At 36.6% G+C, this 20796-nt stretch overlaps 1 protein-coding gene across 6 annotated transcripts in view; it reads left to right on the top strand.

Moving 5' to 3' along the window:
• Window positions 1–20796, top strand: part of smarcd3b (SWI/SNF related BAF chromatin remodeling complex subunit D3b) — a 53572-nt gene that overhangs the window by 12568 nt on the left and 20208 nt on the right. For 3 of the 6 annotated variants that reach the window (XM_005166419.5, XM_073906819.1, XM_021477564.2), the window contains exon 2: window positions 19116–19306. In XM_005166419.5, coding sequence (XP_005166476.1) covers window positions 19116–19306 — 191 coding nt within the window. Of the gene's footprint in view, window positions 1–8386; window positions 8748–19115; window positions 19307–20796 lie in introns of those variants that run through there. The other 3 variants (XM_005166417.6, XM_021477563.3, NM_001127306.1) reach the window with 2 other exon arrangements.

Below are 20796 nucleotides of genomic sequence, written 5' to 3'. Positions count from 1 at the left end.
TTTGGAATCCCCTGCTCTATCATATTTCTATAGTCTTAAAAATTTTATTTTATTAATAATGTGCAATACATTTGACTCCAATACAAAGAGGCTCACATTGCTAATGTGCATCCCATTCCCAGGTGCATAATCGTTTGCTTTAATGCTATATAGAGGGCCAACAGCAATCGGAAATGACTGACTATCCCTGTCCCACTCACTCTGAAGGGCAGAAGATTTTGAAGCTTTGGAGACAGCAAAGCACCTATTTGTCATAATACAGTCATTTGGAACACGATTGGCAAAGGGAACTGAAGACAGTGTTATTTACTTATTATCTTCACCTGGAATATTACCATCACAGTACTAAACAGTGACAATAAGCAAAATAATCTTATGTCAAAACAAAAAAAACAAGATTTTTTTTTGCTAACCCCATTGGCAGATTATTTGGCTTGATTTAAGGAAAAGCCTACTTCATTTTAGGCATGTTATTTTTTAAAACAAGACTGTATATTTGCCTGTTTAGGAAACTCTTCCTGATTTAAGACTTTTTTGATATTTCGACTAGAAACAAGACAAAATGAGTAAAAAAGAAAATATTTTTTGCAGTGTAAAAACTTTTTCTTGTTTTTATAAATTTATTTAAGCTTCATATGAAATGCATGACGAAAACAACAAAACTAAACTTATTATATGAAGTAAATGTATTGTTTTGTAATAAATGTTATAATAAACAATAAAATATTCTATTTGAATGTTGACTGCATTGCTAGAATTAAGATGAATGTTGAGGACTTGTCATCCAAGGTCATATGACTATAAAAAAATACCATTAGTTTCTTTAATTTAATGTTTGTGTGTAATTTGATATTTGTACAGTTAACTAACAAGACTTATTGTCTTTTTTTTGAAGATTATTTTATTTGGAACATCATTACAAATGCTGTCCTCTTCTCAAAAATACTTTCAGGAGTATAAAAACACTGTTTAGATTTTGTGCTGCAGACTATTTATGTCTAGATCAAGTGTCACAATTTGAACATTAACACACCGAAGCATCAAACACTGAAGTGTCAGTGACTGTCATAACCTAATGCTGTTCAGTAAATGCTGCTTGAATGTTGACTGGAGATTGGAGAGTCTCAGTCAAATTTAATTTGACACACCGAGCATAAATCTCTCTCTGACATCAATCAATGGCTTCGATAGACTTGAGAAATAGTGCAATAGTGCAAGACTTTATTGTACAAAGTTTGGATTGGATATGTCCTATAACCAACCCAAATCTAATAGAATGAAGAAAGTTAGAAAGTTAGGGTGGTTAGAAAGACCCAACCCTCACTGACAAAGGTCCAGAATTTGTCCCATCCACAAGCTCATTTTTTCTATTTTGACTGCTTTTCCATTATAAATTGTGAAAATAACCATCGAAGAAGACTTTAAGACCAAGCGAAGTTAAATGTGCTGACCAGTTTGTGTTTGCATAACTAATGTCAATAGTCTAGTTTTTAATTTAAAACTTAAACAGTATCCTTTTTTTTCTAGTCAAATATGATGTAATACATTTGTATTTGAAAATTAAGTATTATTCTCATGTTTTTTTTTTCCTCTAAATCTTTGGGAAATTGTTTCGGTACATCAAAAAAGTGGTTTATAACTAAGCTAATCCAGAAAAAAACTTTAAAAGTATTTAAACCTCATAATTAAATAGACAATGAGGTGAATGACTGCAGAAAGATCCATATTTAAAAAAAAAAAAAAAAAAGAACCACCCCTTTTACTGGGCTGGCTACAGGCCTGCAAGGTGCTCAACTGCATAGTTTGGAACACCAGTTTAAACACAGCTGTTTCATAGTATTTACTGCTGCAAATGTTTGAAATAGCTGAACTTGGCTGTTATTACATGTACTGTCATCCAGAATCACATCCAATTTGCTTGGCCTTTAAATGAAAAGGATTGTGTGCTTTTATTTTCAAATGGTCTATTTGGCTTTGACATCTGACTGTTTTGCTGAGCTTATGTTTAGTCTGGAAATGGACCTCCCAGAAGAGAAGGTTTTGATAGAAATTTACTGGAAGGAGCGGAGCTGAATCAAGAAAATAGTCATTTCTTAAGATGTACAGTGCAAACAGGTCTTAATTAAAGGCCTTAAAAGGTCTTAAATCAAAGCAGAAAGGCTTGCATTTGTAAAGGCATTGCTTTAAATGCTATGCACTGAAATAAAAATATTATTATTATTTTTTTGCATCCTTAAATCTAGATACATTTGCTTGAGATGCAAAATGGTGAAGTTAAATGAGGCATGTTTTCTCTGAAACTCAAAAAGCGAGATGAGTTTATAACAAGAGCACATGTCTATGCAGCTTGAAAATAATTGTTTGATTTTAATTAAGTTGATTTTGTCTGAACTCATTTGTAGATGTTTGTTCTTGTTTTCATTTTACAGAAAACATTTTAGCGTTTGTAATTTTTAGACTTTTGGACAGGAAGATCGATTCAAACCTTTTATTTGTTTATGTATTTATTTTTGTAATTGCAATAGAGATAGCTCCCTTTAAATTGACACATGGGTTGTTTGGTTTTATCTTTGTCTTCATCTATGTGTATATCAGTTTGTAAAGTTAATCTGCATAGTTAATTTATTAAAAATTAAACATTTTCTCCCCTTTATCTGCCGACCCTTAATGTTCTGTATTATGAGAATGTGTCTCTGCTGAGGCTCATTGATTACTCGATAGTTTCATTGGGAGGCAAATACAGACCTCTGCAGGTGAATTCTAAAACTGCAGCTTGAGGTCAAACTGCCCCGCAGTACCCAACAATAGACACACACCGCGAATCCCCAACCCCCTTTACCTCCCAGTCAATGGGACCTGAACATTTGGCAGAGCTGTAATGGGAAAAAGGAGATTTAGGGGGGCTCAAAGGGGTACTGAGACCTACACTTCTTCCCAGCTCTCTGATGAGATGCTTTTGTAACTACATCCAGTAACGATAATCAAATACAAGAGTCACAAATAATCACTGCAGTAGAAGCATTTTTTTTTTGCATTTATTTAATTATTATTATTGTTTTAAAATTGTAACAATGTATGACTGCTGGTATATTATACATATATCAGCATATCATATCTCATCTCACCAAAAAATCATTTCCCACACCACAACTGGCGGTTATTAAGATTTCTGGCAGACTCTGGAGACGTGCTTTCATTTTGAGTAATTGTTTCCTTTGTGCTTCTCCCATAAAGGCTGTGTTATGCAGAGCTCTTGATGTGTTTGACCGATTCACATTATCCTGTTCTCAGCCTCTGTATAAAATCTCCTTCTTGTTAATGTGAAGAGTTTTGATAAATGACCTTTTTGGGCACTTTCTCATTATTCGGCAAACAATGAGCACTTGTGTCTAAACACTTGGGTGTTTTTCCTAATTTAGGCATTTGGTTTGGAAGTTGTTTAGTCTTTATAGTCACAGCCTTCCTTTAGAAACATAGCATAGGAATATTGATGTCTTAATGTTGGAGTTTTCAGCCAGACAATGTGTTAGTAATTTTGGTGATATGTCGAGGCCAGTGGTTTGTCAGTTATGTCCTTGTTAGGACAGGTTTTTCTTCATCTGTGTAAACTGTGTACGCTTCAACAACACTGACTGCTTATGTAAACAGCATATTTCACATTTGTGTTTTTTAAATGCTGTTTGCAAATGTAAAAAACAAAAAGTTATTTTCTGAACTCTGTTAACACTTAAATATAAGAGAAAACACATTTAGGTTTTCCAACTTAAAGTCCCACAATTAATAATTCACCCAAAAATGGAAAGTTGTGGTTAATTTACTCACCCTAAGGCCATCAAAGATGTAGGTGACTTCTTAAGAAGATTTTTTTGATTAAACCACAGCATTGGTTTGTTCAAGCAAACTAATCATTATTTACAACCAGTGTTGGGAGCATCACATTGCAAGTAACATGAGTTACATAATAATATTTCATTTCTAAGTAATGCATTTCATCAAATGATTAAGTTGTAATGGTTTAGTTACTCTTTAAAAAAATGTGCATTCATTCATCCATTTTCTTTTTAGCTTAGTCCCTATATTAATCTTGGATCGCCACAGTGGAATGAACCGCCAACTTATACAGAATATGTTTTACGCTGCAGATGCCCTTCCAGCTGCAACCCATCACTGGGAAACACTCATACACACTATCGTGCTACCCACTGCCCCACCGTGATGCCTTTTTAAAAATGCAATGGAGTTGATTTTTTAAAAGTATCAAACACGTAGCTTTGAACTAGGGCTGCACGATATTCGAAAAATCTGATCTATTTTATTTTGCTGCAGTATATATTGTGATATGAAAACAATTTTGCCAGATGTCTTGAATAGATCTATTTGTGAAAAATTATTTATTTAGATTGGTTGGGTTGCTTTTGTAAGGCTGTGAATCATGGATAAAAATAAAACTTCAAGAATAATTACAAGCAAAAGAAAAACTAATTACTACTACTAATTACAAGCAAAGAAAAAAAAGTAAATAAAGAGTTCTTTATGGTTTTCTGGAGGGTCAAACAGTATTCAAATACAGAAATGTAGTCCTGCAAAATAATATTGTATAGTCTTCGTTGTGTTCAGAAATCAGTCATTTTTTCTTCATTAAAGTTACAAGTGTTTTATGTTATTGCTTTACACTCTTGAAGTGCCTTTCAAACACATGCAAATGAAAAGTTTTACTCTGTTATGGTTATATGTTGCAATGACTCCACAAAATTATGTATACTAAATTGTTGATCGATTATAATCCCAACTTAACATTGCATACCCTGTGATGTGACTATTCCAGACACACACATTGCGATATCAATGCCGAAACTATATATTGTGCAGCCCTACTTTAAACCTTCATTATTCTCTACATATGGCATGTACAGCTTTGGAGTCAGGAAGTTCCCAGAAGATAACATTAAATATATTTTTAAAATAAGACAGAATTATTATTATTTTTTTCTCTTATATATTTTTAAGACTGAAGATAACATGTATATATATATATTTTTAAATCTCAATAAAGGTGTAGGTTATAGTGTGTTGTTAATTGCAGAGCTCCTCTATTTTAATAAAGTTCTGAAAGAGATCAAGTCTCAGCCAGGTATGGAAAATTAACACACAAGAAACTAAACACATTACTTACCATAAAACGTAACTAAGTAACACAACTTTACTTTATTGAAGAGTAGCGCAATATTGTAATGCATCACTTTTGAAAGTGACTTTCCAAAACATTGTTTAATACAGTATTACTTGTAAACATTTTGTTTTATATGACCAAAGTAAATTATCCGGAGATATGGTTATTAATAGTATGTGTTATTCAATCATTCATTTTCTTTCCAGCTTAGTCCCTTTAATAATCAGAGGTCACGACAGTGGAATGAACCACCATTGTATGTATTATAATATGATTAATTATAACATTCGTGTCATTTACAAAATTTTGATTTACACTGTCATCATTTTGCATCTTTGCAGCAACTGACTGAAGAAAATGAAAATACAGAATTAATGAATTCACTTAATTAACATTTATTTGAGTCATCACATTCACATCATGTCTGCATAGGAGCTCACACTAAATCAATGAGCTTCTTTCCCAGCAATAACAAAGTCCTGACATGGAAGGATGGGAGTTAGACTCATCCTATCGCACGTGTTCAGTCTGCTCCATAAGTGCATTTGAGTGGGTGTACATGCAGAAACACCCTACACTTTCTGAAATCACATGTAAAAACACAATAAATTGTACTATCTAAATTCTACAGGGGCGTCACGGTGGTGCAGTGGGTAGCACAGCAAGAAGGTTGCTGGTTCGAGCCCTTGCTGGGTCAGTTGGCATTTCTGTATGGAGTTTGTATGTTCTTCCTGTGTTGGCGCAGGTTTCCTCTGGGTGCTCCGGTTTAGCCCTACAGTCCAAAGACATGCGCATTAAGTGAATTGAAAAATATCGGCCGTAGTGTATGTGTGTGAATGCAAGTGTGTATGGTTGATTCCCAGTTTTGGGTTGCGGCTGAAAGGGCATCTGATGCGTAAAACATATGCTGGAAAAGTTGGCAGCTCATATTTGATGTGGCAACCCCTAATTAATAAAGGAACTAAGTCGAAAAGAAAATTAATGAAATTCTACAGGCATTTTCTCCAGAACATTTGCAGTACTAGTATCAGCTCTTCCATGCCCCAGTACTGGGTGGGAGAACTGTGCCCTAAATAATAATAACTAAAAGTGTAATTGTGTCGGCACCTATAGTCTACGGCAGAGATGCCCAAAGTGGGGCCTGTGGGCCAAAGTTGGCACATGGCAACCTTTTATTTGGCCCGCCATTCCATCTGAAAAGAGAGGGAGAATGACTGGTAGGTGGTTGGGGTTAACGCCTTTGACAGAGATCGTCATTTCAAATTTAAGGTAAACTTTAGTTTCTTTGTTTTATTGCTGAGCTACAAAAAAGCCAACTAAAATTAAATTATTTAATTAAATGCTGGAAATGAATCAGAAAGTGTAAATACTGTCACACGACAGATGCATAAGTTATCTACGGACACATCAAAGTAAGCTCAACTTGTGTATTTAGCATTGAGCTTCTGTTAGAAAAGGGATTTTTATGTTTTTCTATAAGTTCATTATAAAGGGGCGTCACAGTGGCTCTCAGTAGGTAGAACGGTTGCCTCACAACTAGAAGGTCGCTGGTTCGAGCCCCGGCTAGGCCAGTTTGTTTCTATGTGGAGTTGGCATGTTCTCCCTGTGTTCACATGGGTTTCCTCCAGGTGCTCTGTTTTCCCCCACAGTCCAAACACATGTGCTATAGGTGAATTGAGTAACCTAAACTGGCAATAGTGTACGTGTGAAGGAGTGTATGTATGGGTGTTTCCCAGTGTTGGGTTGCAGCTGGAAGGGCATCCGCTGCCTAACTATAGGTATATGCTGGGTAGGCTGGTGGTTCATTCTGCTGTGGTGACTCCTGATTAATAAAGGAACTAAGCCGAAAAGAAAATGAATAAATGGAGTTCATTATAAAATGTAAAAAAAAGATACTAAATTTGTCAGTATGACTTAAAGCCATGTTGTCCAGTTATTTTTAAATATTACTGAATAAATTGGTCTAGGGATTAGTGTGTTTGCCGCTCGTTCCCCTCTCTCTGCTCCCCACACTTGCCTCCACTGTCCTGTGAAATGAAGATTTAAACAACCCTAAGATTAATTATAAATTAAATAAAGGTGTATTTGCCTCCCAGTACCAAACATACCTCATAGAAAGTACATTTCCAGTTCAGAACATGTCTGACACTCTCATACAGGAAAAATATGGTTAATATTTGGTGTAGTTGGATTGATCATTCACATGTTAGTCAACTCACTCACTTAGTAACTGGCTCAGTTTTACATCTCTGCTCTGTGAATTTAGGCAAATTACAATTTTCAGACATTTTTATATAAAAAAAATCTATAATAATCATATTAATAATATGAACGAATTTAAAGTCAGATTGACTGTTTTGCCTTTATTTGTCTCTAAACTTGATTAATCAAATGAATAAGACTACATAAACAAATCAGCTTATAAATGGCATTTATTTGCAATTATTCTCACACACAATAGTAATGTTTGATGAGGCGTCCAGTAAACAGAATAATAATACATGTGTGCACACAAATATGTACACATTAATCTGAATTCAATACAATAATGGAAGGAATGTGAACAAGAGATACAGGCAGCTTTACTGTTTAACATATTTATAGACATTTTTTTCCCTTTATTTTTTATGCCAAGAACAAGTTACATTATTTATACAGAAAATTGACATTTTATTTATAGACATTTTAACAGTGTTTTTAACTAATAATGAGCAAAGGCCCCAATAGCACTGCAAAGCGTAATTCCTCATTTCTCTGAAATCTATCTGTCAGGCACGTCTCTCCCAGAAATGGAGATCAGGCAGTCATCGTGAGCTTTAATTTCACTATTAAACACACAAAGGCTCGGCATTCAGATAGAGCCTCCAATGCTGCCTGAGCCACTATTATTATAAGAGCGTGCAGCTTTTCCTCCATGCTTCTGCTTTAAGGATCCTCCCTCCATTTTTTTGAGAATGAGCATGAGAATGAGGTTTGACTGCAGCAGAGCAGAGGAGGAGGAGGGGTTTGGTTGGCGGCGAGACGAAACTCCAGCTCGGTGGAGCGGCCAGTCAGCGAGCGGTGCCTTATCTACCAATGGAATGCAACAGCTGCGGCAGCCTGTGAGCGCCTCAGCCCAGCCAGTGTGTGTGTGTGTGTTAAAAAGGGGGAGGGGGCGGCGGTTATAGTGGGCCCGCAAGAACCCCCCTGAAAGACCCCCAGCTCTCAACCCCCCGCGTCCACTCGCAGCCGGGCTCCTGAACGGCAGCTCAAGCAAACGTAAGCGAGAGAGAGAGAGTGAGAGAGAGAGACACACAGAAAGAAAGAGAGGGACAGAAAGAGAGAGAGAGAGACTCGACAGAGCAGCACACACAGACAGACTGAAACACACACACACACACACAGAGAGAGAGCAGAAAGTCAGGGAAGTGGAGCAGGAGCCTCGCAGGGGGGTTGAGGAGGTGAGCGAAGGGTGAAAGAAGGGAGAGGGAAAGACAAAAGGCAGGAGAAGCGGAGGGAAATGGCTTCGGAGGAGACCGCTGGAGGAGCGCGCAAAGCCACCAAGAGCAAACTATTTGAGTTCCTCGTCCATGGAGTGGTATGTACACTCTAGCCGTGTGTGTGTGCGTGCGTGACACAGCCTGTGTGTGTGTTTGAGTGATAGCGCTGAACGGTGTCCATGTGAAGGTTATTTCCAGTCCTCCGGATCCCGGCTCCGCGCCGCTCTTCTTGTTAAAGCCGGGGTGGGGAGACGCAAGAGTGCGTGTTTGCGCGTGGAGGAAGAAATACGCGAGAATGAATCGGCGAATGCAAAAAGAGAAGGGCCAAAGGTAGCCACTGGTCACTGGAGGCTGCATGCGTTTGGCAGCGTGCCTGAGGTGACGGACGCTTCCAGTCCGCTCCGTGACTCAATGCACTGTTATTACAACTCCAAAAACACACACCAAGTGCTTCAAGGAGAACATCTACGGTGTGGATTGGCGGGGCTGTTGTCATGCCGTTGATTTAGAAATCTAGCTGGTGCTGGAGCCAGAGGATGCTGTAGTGGCGGTTGTAATTATTACTACTACTAATAATACTATGACATGATGACTGTAGTTGGCCATGTGACAGTGCTCAAGGTTTGATGCAGGAGAGGCAGCGAGGGTCCACTTATTGTCTGAAGCTTTGTGTACATACAGTAGCGGTGTAATCTTTTATTTATGATTAGCAGGGCTTTGTCTAGTCGGAGCAGATCAATCCGAGCTGGAAAAGCGGTTTGTAAAGCTGAATTCTTCTGCTGTTCAGCGTATTGTTTTCTGTTAGTGTCTTTGTGATCTTGTGTTGTTTCTTGCAGTTTTCTGTGAAGCGACCTTGAGTTTTAGAAAAAAAACTGCCAAAATTAATAGTAAAATGTTTATTAAAATGTGTTATTTGTGTTGTATCGTTGATTGGTGTCAGGGTCTGACTGCAGTTTTACCATTGATCTAATTATTATATTCAATTCAGAGATTTGTCAAGTTCTGAGAGATGCTGCCATTCATGCTACTATTCATATGTTTAGGTGCCATCAGATAAACATATATATATATATATATATATATATATATATATATATATATATATATATATATATATATATATATATATATATATATATATATATATATATATATATACACACACACACACAATATGTATGTATACACACACACAATTAATATTAGAGTAATTTCTGAAGGATCATGTGACTGAAGACTGGAGTAATGAAGCTGAAAATTCATCATTAAATCAGTGGAAAATTTTAAACCACTATTAAACAGTTCTTTTTTAGTACAATAACATTTCACAATTTTACAATTTATACTGTATTTTTGATGAAATAAATGCAGCCTTGTCGAGCAGGATAAGCTTCTTATAAAACATTTAGAAATCATACCGACCACAAACTTTTGACCAGTAGTGTATGTTTTTTAATAAGAAATATTATGTACACAGTATCCACACACAGTTTAAGCTGCAACATCTTGAGCCATAGATCAGCGTATTATCAGGATTTCTGGAGGATCATTTAATGATGAACACTGGAGTAACGCCTGCTCACATTTTAGCTTTGAATCACAGGAATGAAATACACTTTAAAATATTTTTACGTTGAACAAATGTTTATTCAGATAGTTATATTTCTGAATGTTACGTTCAGTATAAACAATACAACACAAAATAGTTGTTTATGGTTATAATAATACTATAATACAATTATAATACCACCGCTATAATTGAAATAGTGAAACAAATCAAACCTTTGTTTAACGGTTCACTTTAGCTTGTGTTTTTAAATTCGCAAGAGAAGTACTTTCAGGAATGATCTTGATTCATTCACAGACATCTAGTTCACCCTTGGCCTCAGCTCTGCATTGAGCTGCTTTAACTTTTACCACACAAATGCAGATTTTGGATGATGAATGAAGAAAATGATGGTGTTGCCTCTGCAGACTAATTAACCTTGGCGAAGCACTGATTGTTCCTGGACAAATGTTTCCCTGCTCCTTATTTTGGCTTCTTCTATGTCCTCTCCTATGTCTGCCTGTGTTATTCTCCTCTTCATCTTCTAGGTTTCTGGATTCATGTGCTCTCTGGATTACCTCAGTTTGACTTTTGCTACTGTTCACCTCTGCTTCACTGTAAAAACCTGCCATATGAAAGTTATCTGCATATTCTTTGTAACATGACTGTGTATGAGCACAGTTTGAGCTGCAAGAATGTGGTGGTTCAGCCTTGTTCCCAAGGCAAGGAACAGTATGTGCACATCAAGGTTTGCATTTAAGTAACCGTTTGAACAGCTGCGGCTATGAGTGCAATAAATTCCTAAAGTTTATGTATTGAAGAAAACTGGTGCTCAGTAATGTCACAGTTTCTTTGCCATCTCTTAGGTTTGCTTATTTGGCGCATAATAGATTTTCTGTCTGATATATCACATCACATGTGCTGACAGGGCTTGTTAGTTGTTGTTTTTTTTTGCAGTATTTGTTACTTTAATGGTAATCTGTTATATTAGCTCTTTCATTCTTAGGCACAAAATAAGTGCACAGTGTTGGCTAATGACAGACTCAGTCTTACTGTGTATCTGTGTGGATAAATAAAGATGACCTACAGGTCATTTCACTCTAAGAGCGGAAACTCATTCCACTTCACTTTAAAAAGGGGCAAACCATGCTAAAATAAACAAAATTTACAAGTTCAGTTTCTCTTTTATTGTAATAAGCTGTTTGAATTTAAATAATGAAACCAGAATAGGTCAGCAATTATTGACCTTTACCCCATTTTCAAAGCTTCAAAGAACAAATTGGATTGTGAAACATGGCAATATGATTATGAAACAATCAAACAAACTGATTAAGTGAAATGACGCTAAATCAGCCCAAATGAATGAAGACATTTTCACATTATGAAAGTTATGTGCACTAAACATTTAAATTCAGATTGATATTTGTTAACATGTATTCTAAAAAGGATTTTCCAAGGATGTTCCAAGGCCGTGATAAAATTATAAAACAACCATTAAAATTAAGCAGAAACCACTCAATTCAATTTATTTTTTATTTCCCTGTTTTTTTATTATTATATTTGTCTCTGTTGAACCAATATTGCTGCTATCTTGAAAACCTTGATATATCTGGTGGCCACATTTTAAAAGCACACACATTATGTATACACACACACACATATATAATCATGCATACAGTATGCACTCACCAGCTGATTTGACTTTAGTGCAGTGGTTCCCAAAGTGGACAAAAACAGTGGGTCGTTTGGTGATTTACAAAAATCAAATAAATTATATTAAACTATTAGGATTACCATATTTTATCCTAACCCACAGAAGATAAAAATAGTAGTTAATACTCACATAAAAAAACAACAAGCAAAAGCCATCAGCTTTTTCATATTTTTTGTTTATGGTAGATTAACAACACAGCAATAGTGTCAGCTGCAGCAGATGGATTTTATAGCACCAGGTTAAACTTTTGACACCTTTATGGCAATCAAATACATTAAAAATAAATACAGGCCACAGCGGAACATTGAGGATGATCTCTGATTGGCGGTCTCGAAAATTAAACCAAAAATACACTTGTGCTGAAAACATGTCCACATGTTAAAAAAATTACAATTTAAATTATAGCCTATGGTTGCAGACTGTTGCACTTTTTGTGTTTTTATATTGGCCTATTGTTGTGTGTGCAACATTTATATATTTATAACCACCTCTGGCGAATGTGGGGGTCACGAGTCAATGGCATTGTTATTTTTGAGATCGCAAGCTGAAATGTTTGGGAACCCCTGGTTTAGTGAACTCAATGTCATATTAAAGAAAGCACTTTGAGATGAACTGAGCTTTGTGACATTGAACATTGATCTCCTGAAAGTAGCCATTGAAAGATGGATACACTGTCACAAAGGGATAAACATGGTTAGCAACAATACTCATTCAGACAATGTACAGTTTGCAACTGAAATACTCATACCAGAACATAGCCCTAAACAACCAAGAACCAAATGGCCTTTCTTTCCTATTGTGATGCTGAGAATAAACTGTCCTGACCATGTCTACATGCCTAAATGCATGAAGCTGTTGAAGCCATTGGATTGACTGTTAAAAAACATTGAACTCTACACTCTCAGAAAAAGAGGTAGGTGAGCTGTCAGTGGGGTGGTACCCTTTTTAAAGTACACATTTGTACTTAAAGGGTATATATTGGCACCTCAAAAGTATATATTAGTACCTGAACAATTTAAGAGGAACACTTTTTTTGTACTTTTTAGGTACTTATATGAACCCTTGAGGTATTAATATGAACCAGTGATAGCTCGCCTACCTTTATTTCTGAGAGTGTATAAAAGTGGTCAGCGAGTAAACATTTATTCATTCATTCATTCATTTTCTTTTTGGCTTAGTCCCTTTATTAATCTGGGGTTGCCATTGCGGAATGAACCGCCAACGTATCCAGCATATGTTTTATGCAGCAGATGCAACCCATCTCTGGGAAACATCCATACACACTTATACACTACGGACAATTTAGCCTACCCAATTCACCTGTACCACATGTCTTTGGACTGTGGGGTAAACCGGAGCACCAGGAAACCCACGCGAACGCAGGGAGAACATGCAAACTTCACACAGAAAAGCCAACAGACCCAGCCAAGGCTCGAACCAGCGACTTTCTAGCTGTGAGGCTACAGCACTACCTTCTGTGTCACCGCGTTGCCCCAGTGAACATTTAAAGTTTGGAAATAAAATAGGTCGAATACATCATGTGATTAACAAAATTGTATATTGTGTGTTAATATATAATTAAGTACATAATGAACTGCTGCCATGAGACTTTAAATATCATTTAATATATTAAATATAATAGAGGAGGCCTTGGAGTTGCCCCTGATCCACACCACTTTCAAAATTTAGCTTACATTGAGTTCTCCGACTGCAATTCTTCATGTAAACACATCATTCAGTCTGACCAATTATAAACTGATTCATTGTTTGAATGTCAGTGTGGCTAATGTAAACACTTGCAGTTAGGTTTCACGAGTGAATTAATATAGTTATGGAGGTCTATCCAGTCAGATGTTTGTGCAGTCTTCATATATTACCAGAAAGCAGAGAAGCTCCGGTGGGACGTGCGTGCTCCTGAGCAAAAGAAGTTGTTTATCAGCCGGAATCGAGCAGAAGTGCTCATCAGTCAAAGCTGATTGACAGCTCAAACACCGGCGGCCTCTCTGAAGTGCAAATCCACATGATGTGACTGCAGAAAAAAAATTCCAAATGAAATGTTTTCCTTCCTACCGGCATCCAAATTTATATTCAAAGTGGTTTGTGAACAAAGCAGCCAAACAGAGAGAGACAGCAAAGGACAGTAATTGTTTAAACTATTTTAAGTGGTGCATTTCAGGACTATTGAAATGTTGAGGTTTTTTTTGTTCCTCTGTGCACGCGTGTGAACCCACCACTCTAATAACAAGAGCAATCTGATGAAAGGCTCTTTTATTTTTCTCGAGCTCTTATACCTGATCATTTCTCTCTGCTGGTCAGTTGTTCCTTTGTTAATGCGCTAGTGAGACAGCTCAGCGGTAGACACAAACAGTTAGATAGAGTGTCTGCAGGATTCAGGGCATAAAGAAACGTTAGACCTGCAAGAATGTGGCTTCATCAAATGCTTAATATCTCATTGTTAGTCATTGTCTTTCATTACATTGCGATTCAATGCTCTCTGCTCAGCATCCTCTTATTTCACAAGTTCACTTCACCTGCAGACAAAACGCAGCTCAAGCACGCGTGATGTACCTGCTAAAGATGCATATCGCAATCACTTCCTTTGTGTAAATGAAACACAAAGCCATCTACAATCAGCAGTCAGTTGTTACTCACACATTAGTTCTACATTCCACATCTGAGCAGTTCAATACGAGCCTTTCCTGTTTGACTGAAGTGCAAAGAGTTTTCTCACACTACAGCCACAAGTTAAAGTAATGCTCTTTAACATATCTATGCCATAGGATTTGTTCATGCCGTGAGAAATGGAGATTTAGGTCTTTTTCAATGGCTCAATTGCTTAATCAGAGCTGATTTTTATAAAAACTAAATAGTGGCCCTTCACTAGATTACTAGGATAACTCATACACGAAGAACAGGCTTGTTGGAAATACCTGACTGAGAATACGTAATCAGAAATCAGTCCAGAAAAGTTTTCCATATAGAGATAGATAGGGGAGGCAAACATATTCAATTACAAATCATAGACGTTAGCTATGTTTCTATCCAAAGATGTTTTTTTATGCACATTTTCAAAACTTATACGCATCTTGGCGTTTCCATCAACCATTTATTATGTGCATAAAAATAGGTGGATGGAAACTGGAAAATGTTAAGGAGTTTTGTAGTATTTATTTGTAGAACTGTTTGTAAGTAATCCTTTATTTGTTGAAAATGTTTCCCTGTATATATCATATGTGAAAAGGAACAAAAGTTGTTGCCTCATATTGCCCTGTAGTGTTGATTTTACTTAGACACTGCAGTAAAACATATGTTTAAGTGCTTTTTTATATTTTCCAAATAAATGTAGATTGAAGCATGTATTTCCTTCGGTTGCAGCTATAAGCTTTGCAAGACAGGAATGAACTGAAGATTTTAACTTGAGATTTTCATTAAACTTATGCATTTCACAGGACGTTTATCTTAAAATAAATTAATACATGTGTATGAGCATAATTCAAAGCGATTTTTAGGACAGTTCTGCATTTTTTACTCATGATCCCACTAGACATGGGATGATAACCGCTCTCAAGGTATACCACGATTTGGAAAAGTCAAGGTTTTAAAACCGCCACAATCTTCTGCTATACAGTTCCTACAGTATATTTTTTGATTTACATTTTTAAAAAAAAGTTTTTTTAGGACAACAGAATCTTCAGCTGAGAAGATCTCCAAAGATGACATTTAAACTGTAAAGCAAGCAGTGTTTTTGAAACTAATAAAGACAGTAGAAGTCAATGATTGATTTGAATTATTGTTTACTGCTCCAAAATATCTTTAATAATTCTTAAAATATATTGTCTTCAAAGGAGAAAAGGTTTTTGTTTTTTACTCTGACATTTAAAAAACCCATATTTTAGAGCAGTAATCACAACCATCAACCTGTGAAACTGTGATATTTTTTATCCTCGGTTATCATACCGTCAGAATCTTATACGGGGTCCATGCTTATCACACACATGCTTATATGTGACTGCATAAGCGTCTGTGTGATTTCAGGTATTGAAGATCCTTTTCTTGCTAAAATAAATGGAATGGAAATTATTGTAATGCAATAATGTAATCTGTGAATTAGATTGTATTTTCTGTTGCATTTTTTACTGCCATGTATTACTACAGTTTTGTCTTGAGATTCAGTGTTTTGTCGTTTATCCCTGCCTGTCTTTTCTTTTGCATCTTTTCCCTGAACATGTTTGATGTTTTGTTGTTTGATATAGCTACTGATTATCTCATTGATTGAACTCATATTCATATTTTTCTCACTTAAAATAAGCAGAGCGAACTTACTACAGTACACTTTTTTTGTCAAATATGAATTTATAGTTTGTTTTTTAAAGGTTGAATTGCTGAATACCTCCTCAATTGTAATTTGCTTTGGACAAAAGCGTCTGCTAAATGACTATATGCAAAAGCTGTCTGTGTGTTTGGTCTGTCTCTCCAAAGTCATACCTCTGACATACTCTTAAGTTGCCTGTCTATTTTTCCCACAATCCTTTACTTTTGTTGTACCTTACTAAAGAAATCCCCTCTATTAATCTATGGCTGCTCCTTCTTTTATTATTTCTTATGTATTTTCTTATGTTTTTCTGTCATTCCTAATAAAATTTTATTGTTTTTTTCTTGGCAGGCTTATATTGTGGGCTGTAATATATTATGAATTACTTCAGCAGACAGCTAAGGGTACAGATTAGTAGTTATTGTTCTCGTAACCCCCCCCCCCCCCCCCCCCCCCCCCCTCTATTTACTATGTACTTTTTTCTACATTCTATTATATCAGTGGCTTCTTGATTTTTACATCTTAGGTCTGGGACACACCAAGCCGTTGGTTGCCTATTAGTTCTCATTAGTTAGTTCAGTGTGTTCCACATATCGCTGGGTTAATGTCAGATTGAGTTGGCCTTATTCAGCATGTTGGCATTGCCTGAAAAGAGTGCCCTGATTGGTTGTTCAGCAACAGACCAGAGTGTGAAAGCAAACACTGAAGTGATGTATCCAATTCAAATAAAGAAGAAACACAAATAAGCTGGCTGTAAAGTCACTACATTTCTCAAATATTTGTAAACAATATGGATTATTAGATTATCAGACCTATTTGGAGGAGCGCATTCCTTTGATGTAAGTGAAAATGACTCACTTTGTGCCCATTTTACCTTCTGGTTTCATTTGTGTAAAGAAAAAAACGACTAATTCCCCCTGCTGGTGCAGAAAGACGCATCCTCTCATGCAGGTGCAACATTCGCTTTCTTGGTTAAGGTGGCTGCCGTCTGTTTGGTGTGTTCTCGCACAGTATTTTGGTCCTGACAAAAGTGGTTTTCTTCGGCACTAGTTGTTTGGCGTTGGCTTGGAGTGTTCTGGCACATAACCATCCAGCCATCCTGGTTGTATATCATATGAGTATTTCCTGGAGAGAAGTGTTTTTTCATCTTGTGTTTCAGAGCAGCTTCATCTTTGAGTATCTCTTTCATATTGCATTACATACATAGAACATGAGCGTCTGGTGTGTCTCTGTACTTTGTTCAATTCTGTAAAATATTTATGCTACTTTAACATCTTGGGTACACCATGTTTGGTAAAATCCTCATTAAATTTAATATGCAATGTAATAAATTATTACTAAACAAAAAATGTAATTAGCTTTATTACCATGAATTACATTTGTAGGAATTTGCAAAGCACTGCAGCTGCAGCAACATATGCAGCAACACATGTGTGGGGATGAACATAGATTATTAAACAAGTAATCTGTAAATATGTCAGTATATTATGTTAATCACATCCTATTTGTGCCATTTAACTTTTTCAACTTTTTTTTATTCATAGATAGTAAATGATTCCTTTAAAAACAATTTTTCTGCAAGATCTTTTAAAGATAAACATATGTCTTTCTGAAAAAAAGGAGCTTTGTTAGTGCATGGGTATAACAGAGTGAGGCCTCACGCTTTTCAAATATGAACACAGAATATGACAAAGCTTGGGTTGTATAGCGAAAAGATAAATAATACTCTGGAAACTGTTCTCTCTGATGTAATCAGTTTTGTTTTCTTTACATTGCTACTGTTTCAGTTTGATTGTTGACATGCATTTACAAATTGATGGAATTGCAAAGGGACTGCAAACAGAGAAAACAAATTTTGCATTCACCAGAGCTAGAGGTGCTTGTTACATTGTAGATGTTCAACTCCTGTCACTCAAAATCAGTCAAGATTAAGGTTTTGAATTAATTGCATGTGTTAACACTGACTGCCTTAGATGCTCAGCAGGATCACTGTGTGATGAATGTGTTCATTCAGTATCATTGTGGGAGTTAAAGGGTCTAGGGAGGAAATGTTGCCACAAAATGTTATGTTTTTTTTTTCATTTAATGAAAGAAACAATTATAAGTTGTTTGATTTTTCAATAGAGTAAATCTCTTAAAGAAGAGTATTCAGGGCACTGTTTAGTCCTGCTCTAATGTACGTGACTCTCCTGTGTGCTGACTGCTTAGTTGTGAACATACTATTCTAATACTCATGTTTCCTGTTATGTCAATTAAAGTAAGTTGTTTAAGTGTTCTTTCTTTGTAATTAAAACCTTGGATCATTCTAATATAGAGTAACGACCTAATGCAATTAAATTGCAGCTGTAAGGGTCTAATTTGACGGAAATACTTCATACACTATATTCATCACACAGAAAACATCCCCATACACATTACCCTAACTCACTAACCCACTCACACATTTCAGGCTGAACAAAGTCTTTTGCAGGTAGGCTACACATCTCTTTTCCGCACTCATGTGTCGATCCTCCAGCCTGATCTCACGAGGAAACATAACTATTTTACGTTTTGTCAGTTTAGTGGCTAATTCATACAAGTTCAATCGTACAAAAATTTACAATTTTAAAAAGGAGGTGTGGCACCCAACCTCACCATTTGAGGTGTGTGTGTGTGTGTGTGTGTGTGTGTGTGCAGCTGCTTCTTCTGTACTAGTCTGTAAGAGGAGTTTTAACAGAAATCTTTAATTCTTAATCTTAAATTGAACTCTGAACCTTCAACGTGACATTTATTTGAAGGCAAATATGCACTGTTAGTTCTCTACTAGTGATCTTGTGTTAGGTATTAGTGATCAGTATGTTAATTATATAAATATCTCCACCTCACCTTCTTATTTTTTGTCATTTTTTTTTCAGCGACCTGGCATGCCATCAGGAGCACGAATGCCACATCAAGGGGCTCCAATGGGGCCTCCAGGACCACCATATGGAGGAAGTCCTGCTGTCCGGCCTGGACTTACCAATCAGTCCATGGAGGCCAGTCGCAAACGGCCCAATCCTTCACAGCAGCAGATCCAGCAGCAGGCCGTACAGAACCGAAACAGAAAGTGAGTATAATACGACATGCTCAAGAAGATCCTATAAAGATACAGTAAATTTAAGCATATTGTGCCTTGTTTGACTGAGCTACAGTACAGTATAGTAATGTATGATTCGGTATGGGTCACCCTGATCTGGCTTGTGTACCCTTAAGGCTGATTTATACTTCTGCTTCTGCAGCCTGCGCGTGGACGCATTGCCCTCGCCGTGGCTGACACTGACACGCACTCTTTTTAAAATGTAACTACATGTTGCAACGACATGTAACCCAAGCTCTGTTATTGGTAGGCTTGGTAGTGCTGACGAGTGTGGGTGGGACCGAGAGCTGTGGGAAACCGTTTGAGTGAGTGTTTACAAGTTTTGAGTTCTATGTAGGAGCATCACGTGGAAAGTTTTGTTTTGTGTTTACCTTATTATTAAAGCTGTTGCACGTTCCCTGGTTCCTGCTTCAAAATGAGCGAGTTTAAGCTACTTCTACAAGAAGGTAGCGTTCAGAAAAAACAACACCAGCGAAGAAACTCTACACAGAAGAAGATAAAAACCCACTGCCAGCTAGAGTTTCGGAAGTGTTATTGCAGAGAAACACAAACAGCGTGCAGAAGTATAAAGCCGAGGCAAGCGTATGCACCATGGATCACGCCGATCACTCAGTGCAGAAGTATAAACCAGGCTTCACTCAGTTGATGGTTTGTTTGACAGAAAGTTGCATCAACGTCATTTTTACTCAATGACAATAGCCATGCAGCTGTAGCAACATATTGACACAACAATGAAACATATTGCATATTTTTCATGCCCAAATTCATTATTGCAAATGTAGATGTGTGACAAGCACATGCAAATAAAGAGAAGTAGGAGCACCCTCACTCGTTCCAGTGGAACAACAATGGAGTACATACAGCAGATTCTGTTCTTACTTTTAGGCATGTGGCTGTTTGTCCCAAGAAGATGACAAGCTATGTTTGAGCTCGGGTTGAATAATTTTTTTTTTTTTGCAAGATTGTAAAAAAAAAATCTGTAAACGTTACAATTAAGAAACATTTTTACAGTTAACATATACTGAGAAAAGTTACATATAAAAATGTGATAAACATTGTTTATCAACATTAGATTTAACACAAAACTCTGATGTACATAACTGATATAGGGAAAAAATTCTCAAGACTGATAACATATGCCTTCATTATCATCTTGTAGTACTACTGAAAAGTCCTGATCCTAACCTGTATCTCCACAGCAAAACCACACAGTGGTTGGTGTTTTCTGAATCAGTAAGAAATTGTGAGTTCACCGACTTTTAGTTCATCCCTTCAACCCAGATGTCACAAATTGTCATCCGGGTTTCAGTACACTTAATTGGTCCAAATTTTCATACCACACACAGTTGCTGTAGATTAGTCATCAACATGTCTTTAAAGAGTGTCATGTTTAATGTGGAGAAATTAAATGGTTGTTGCTGGAATTTGGGTTGGACATTTTTTTATTTGTGTATTTCATA

This window comes from Danio rerio, chromosome 7, assembly GCF_049306965.1.
Source record: "Danio rerio strain Tuebingen ecotype United States chromosome 7, GRCz12tu, whole genome shotgun sequence".
In the NCBI taxonomy this organism is placed as follows: Eukaryota; Metazoa; Chordata; class Actinopteri; order Cypriniformes; family Danionidae; genus Danio; species Danio rerio.
Note: the sequence above shows the minus strand (reverse complement) of the source record. Positions and strands in the feature narration are given on the sequence as shown.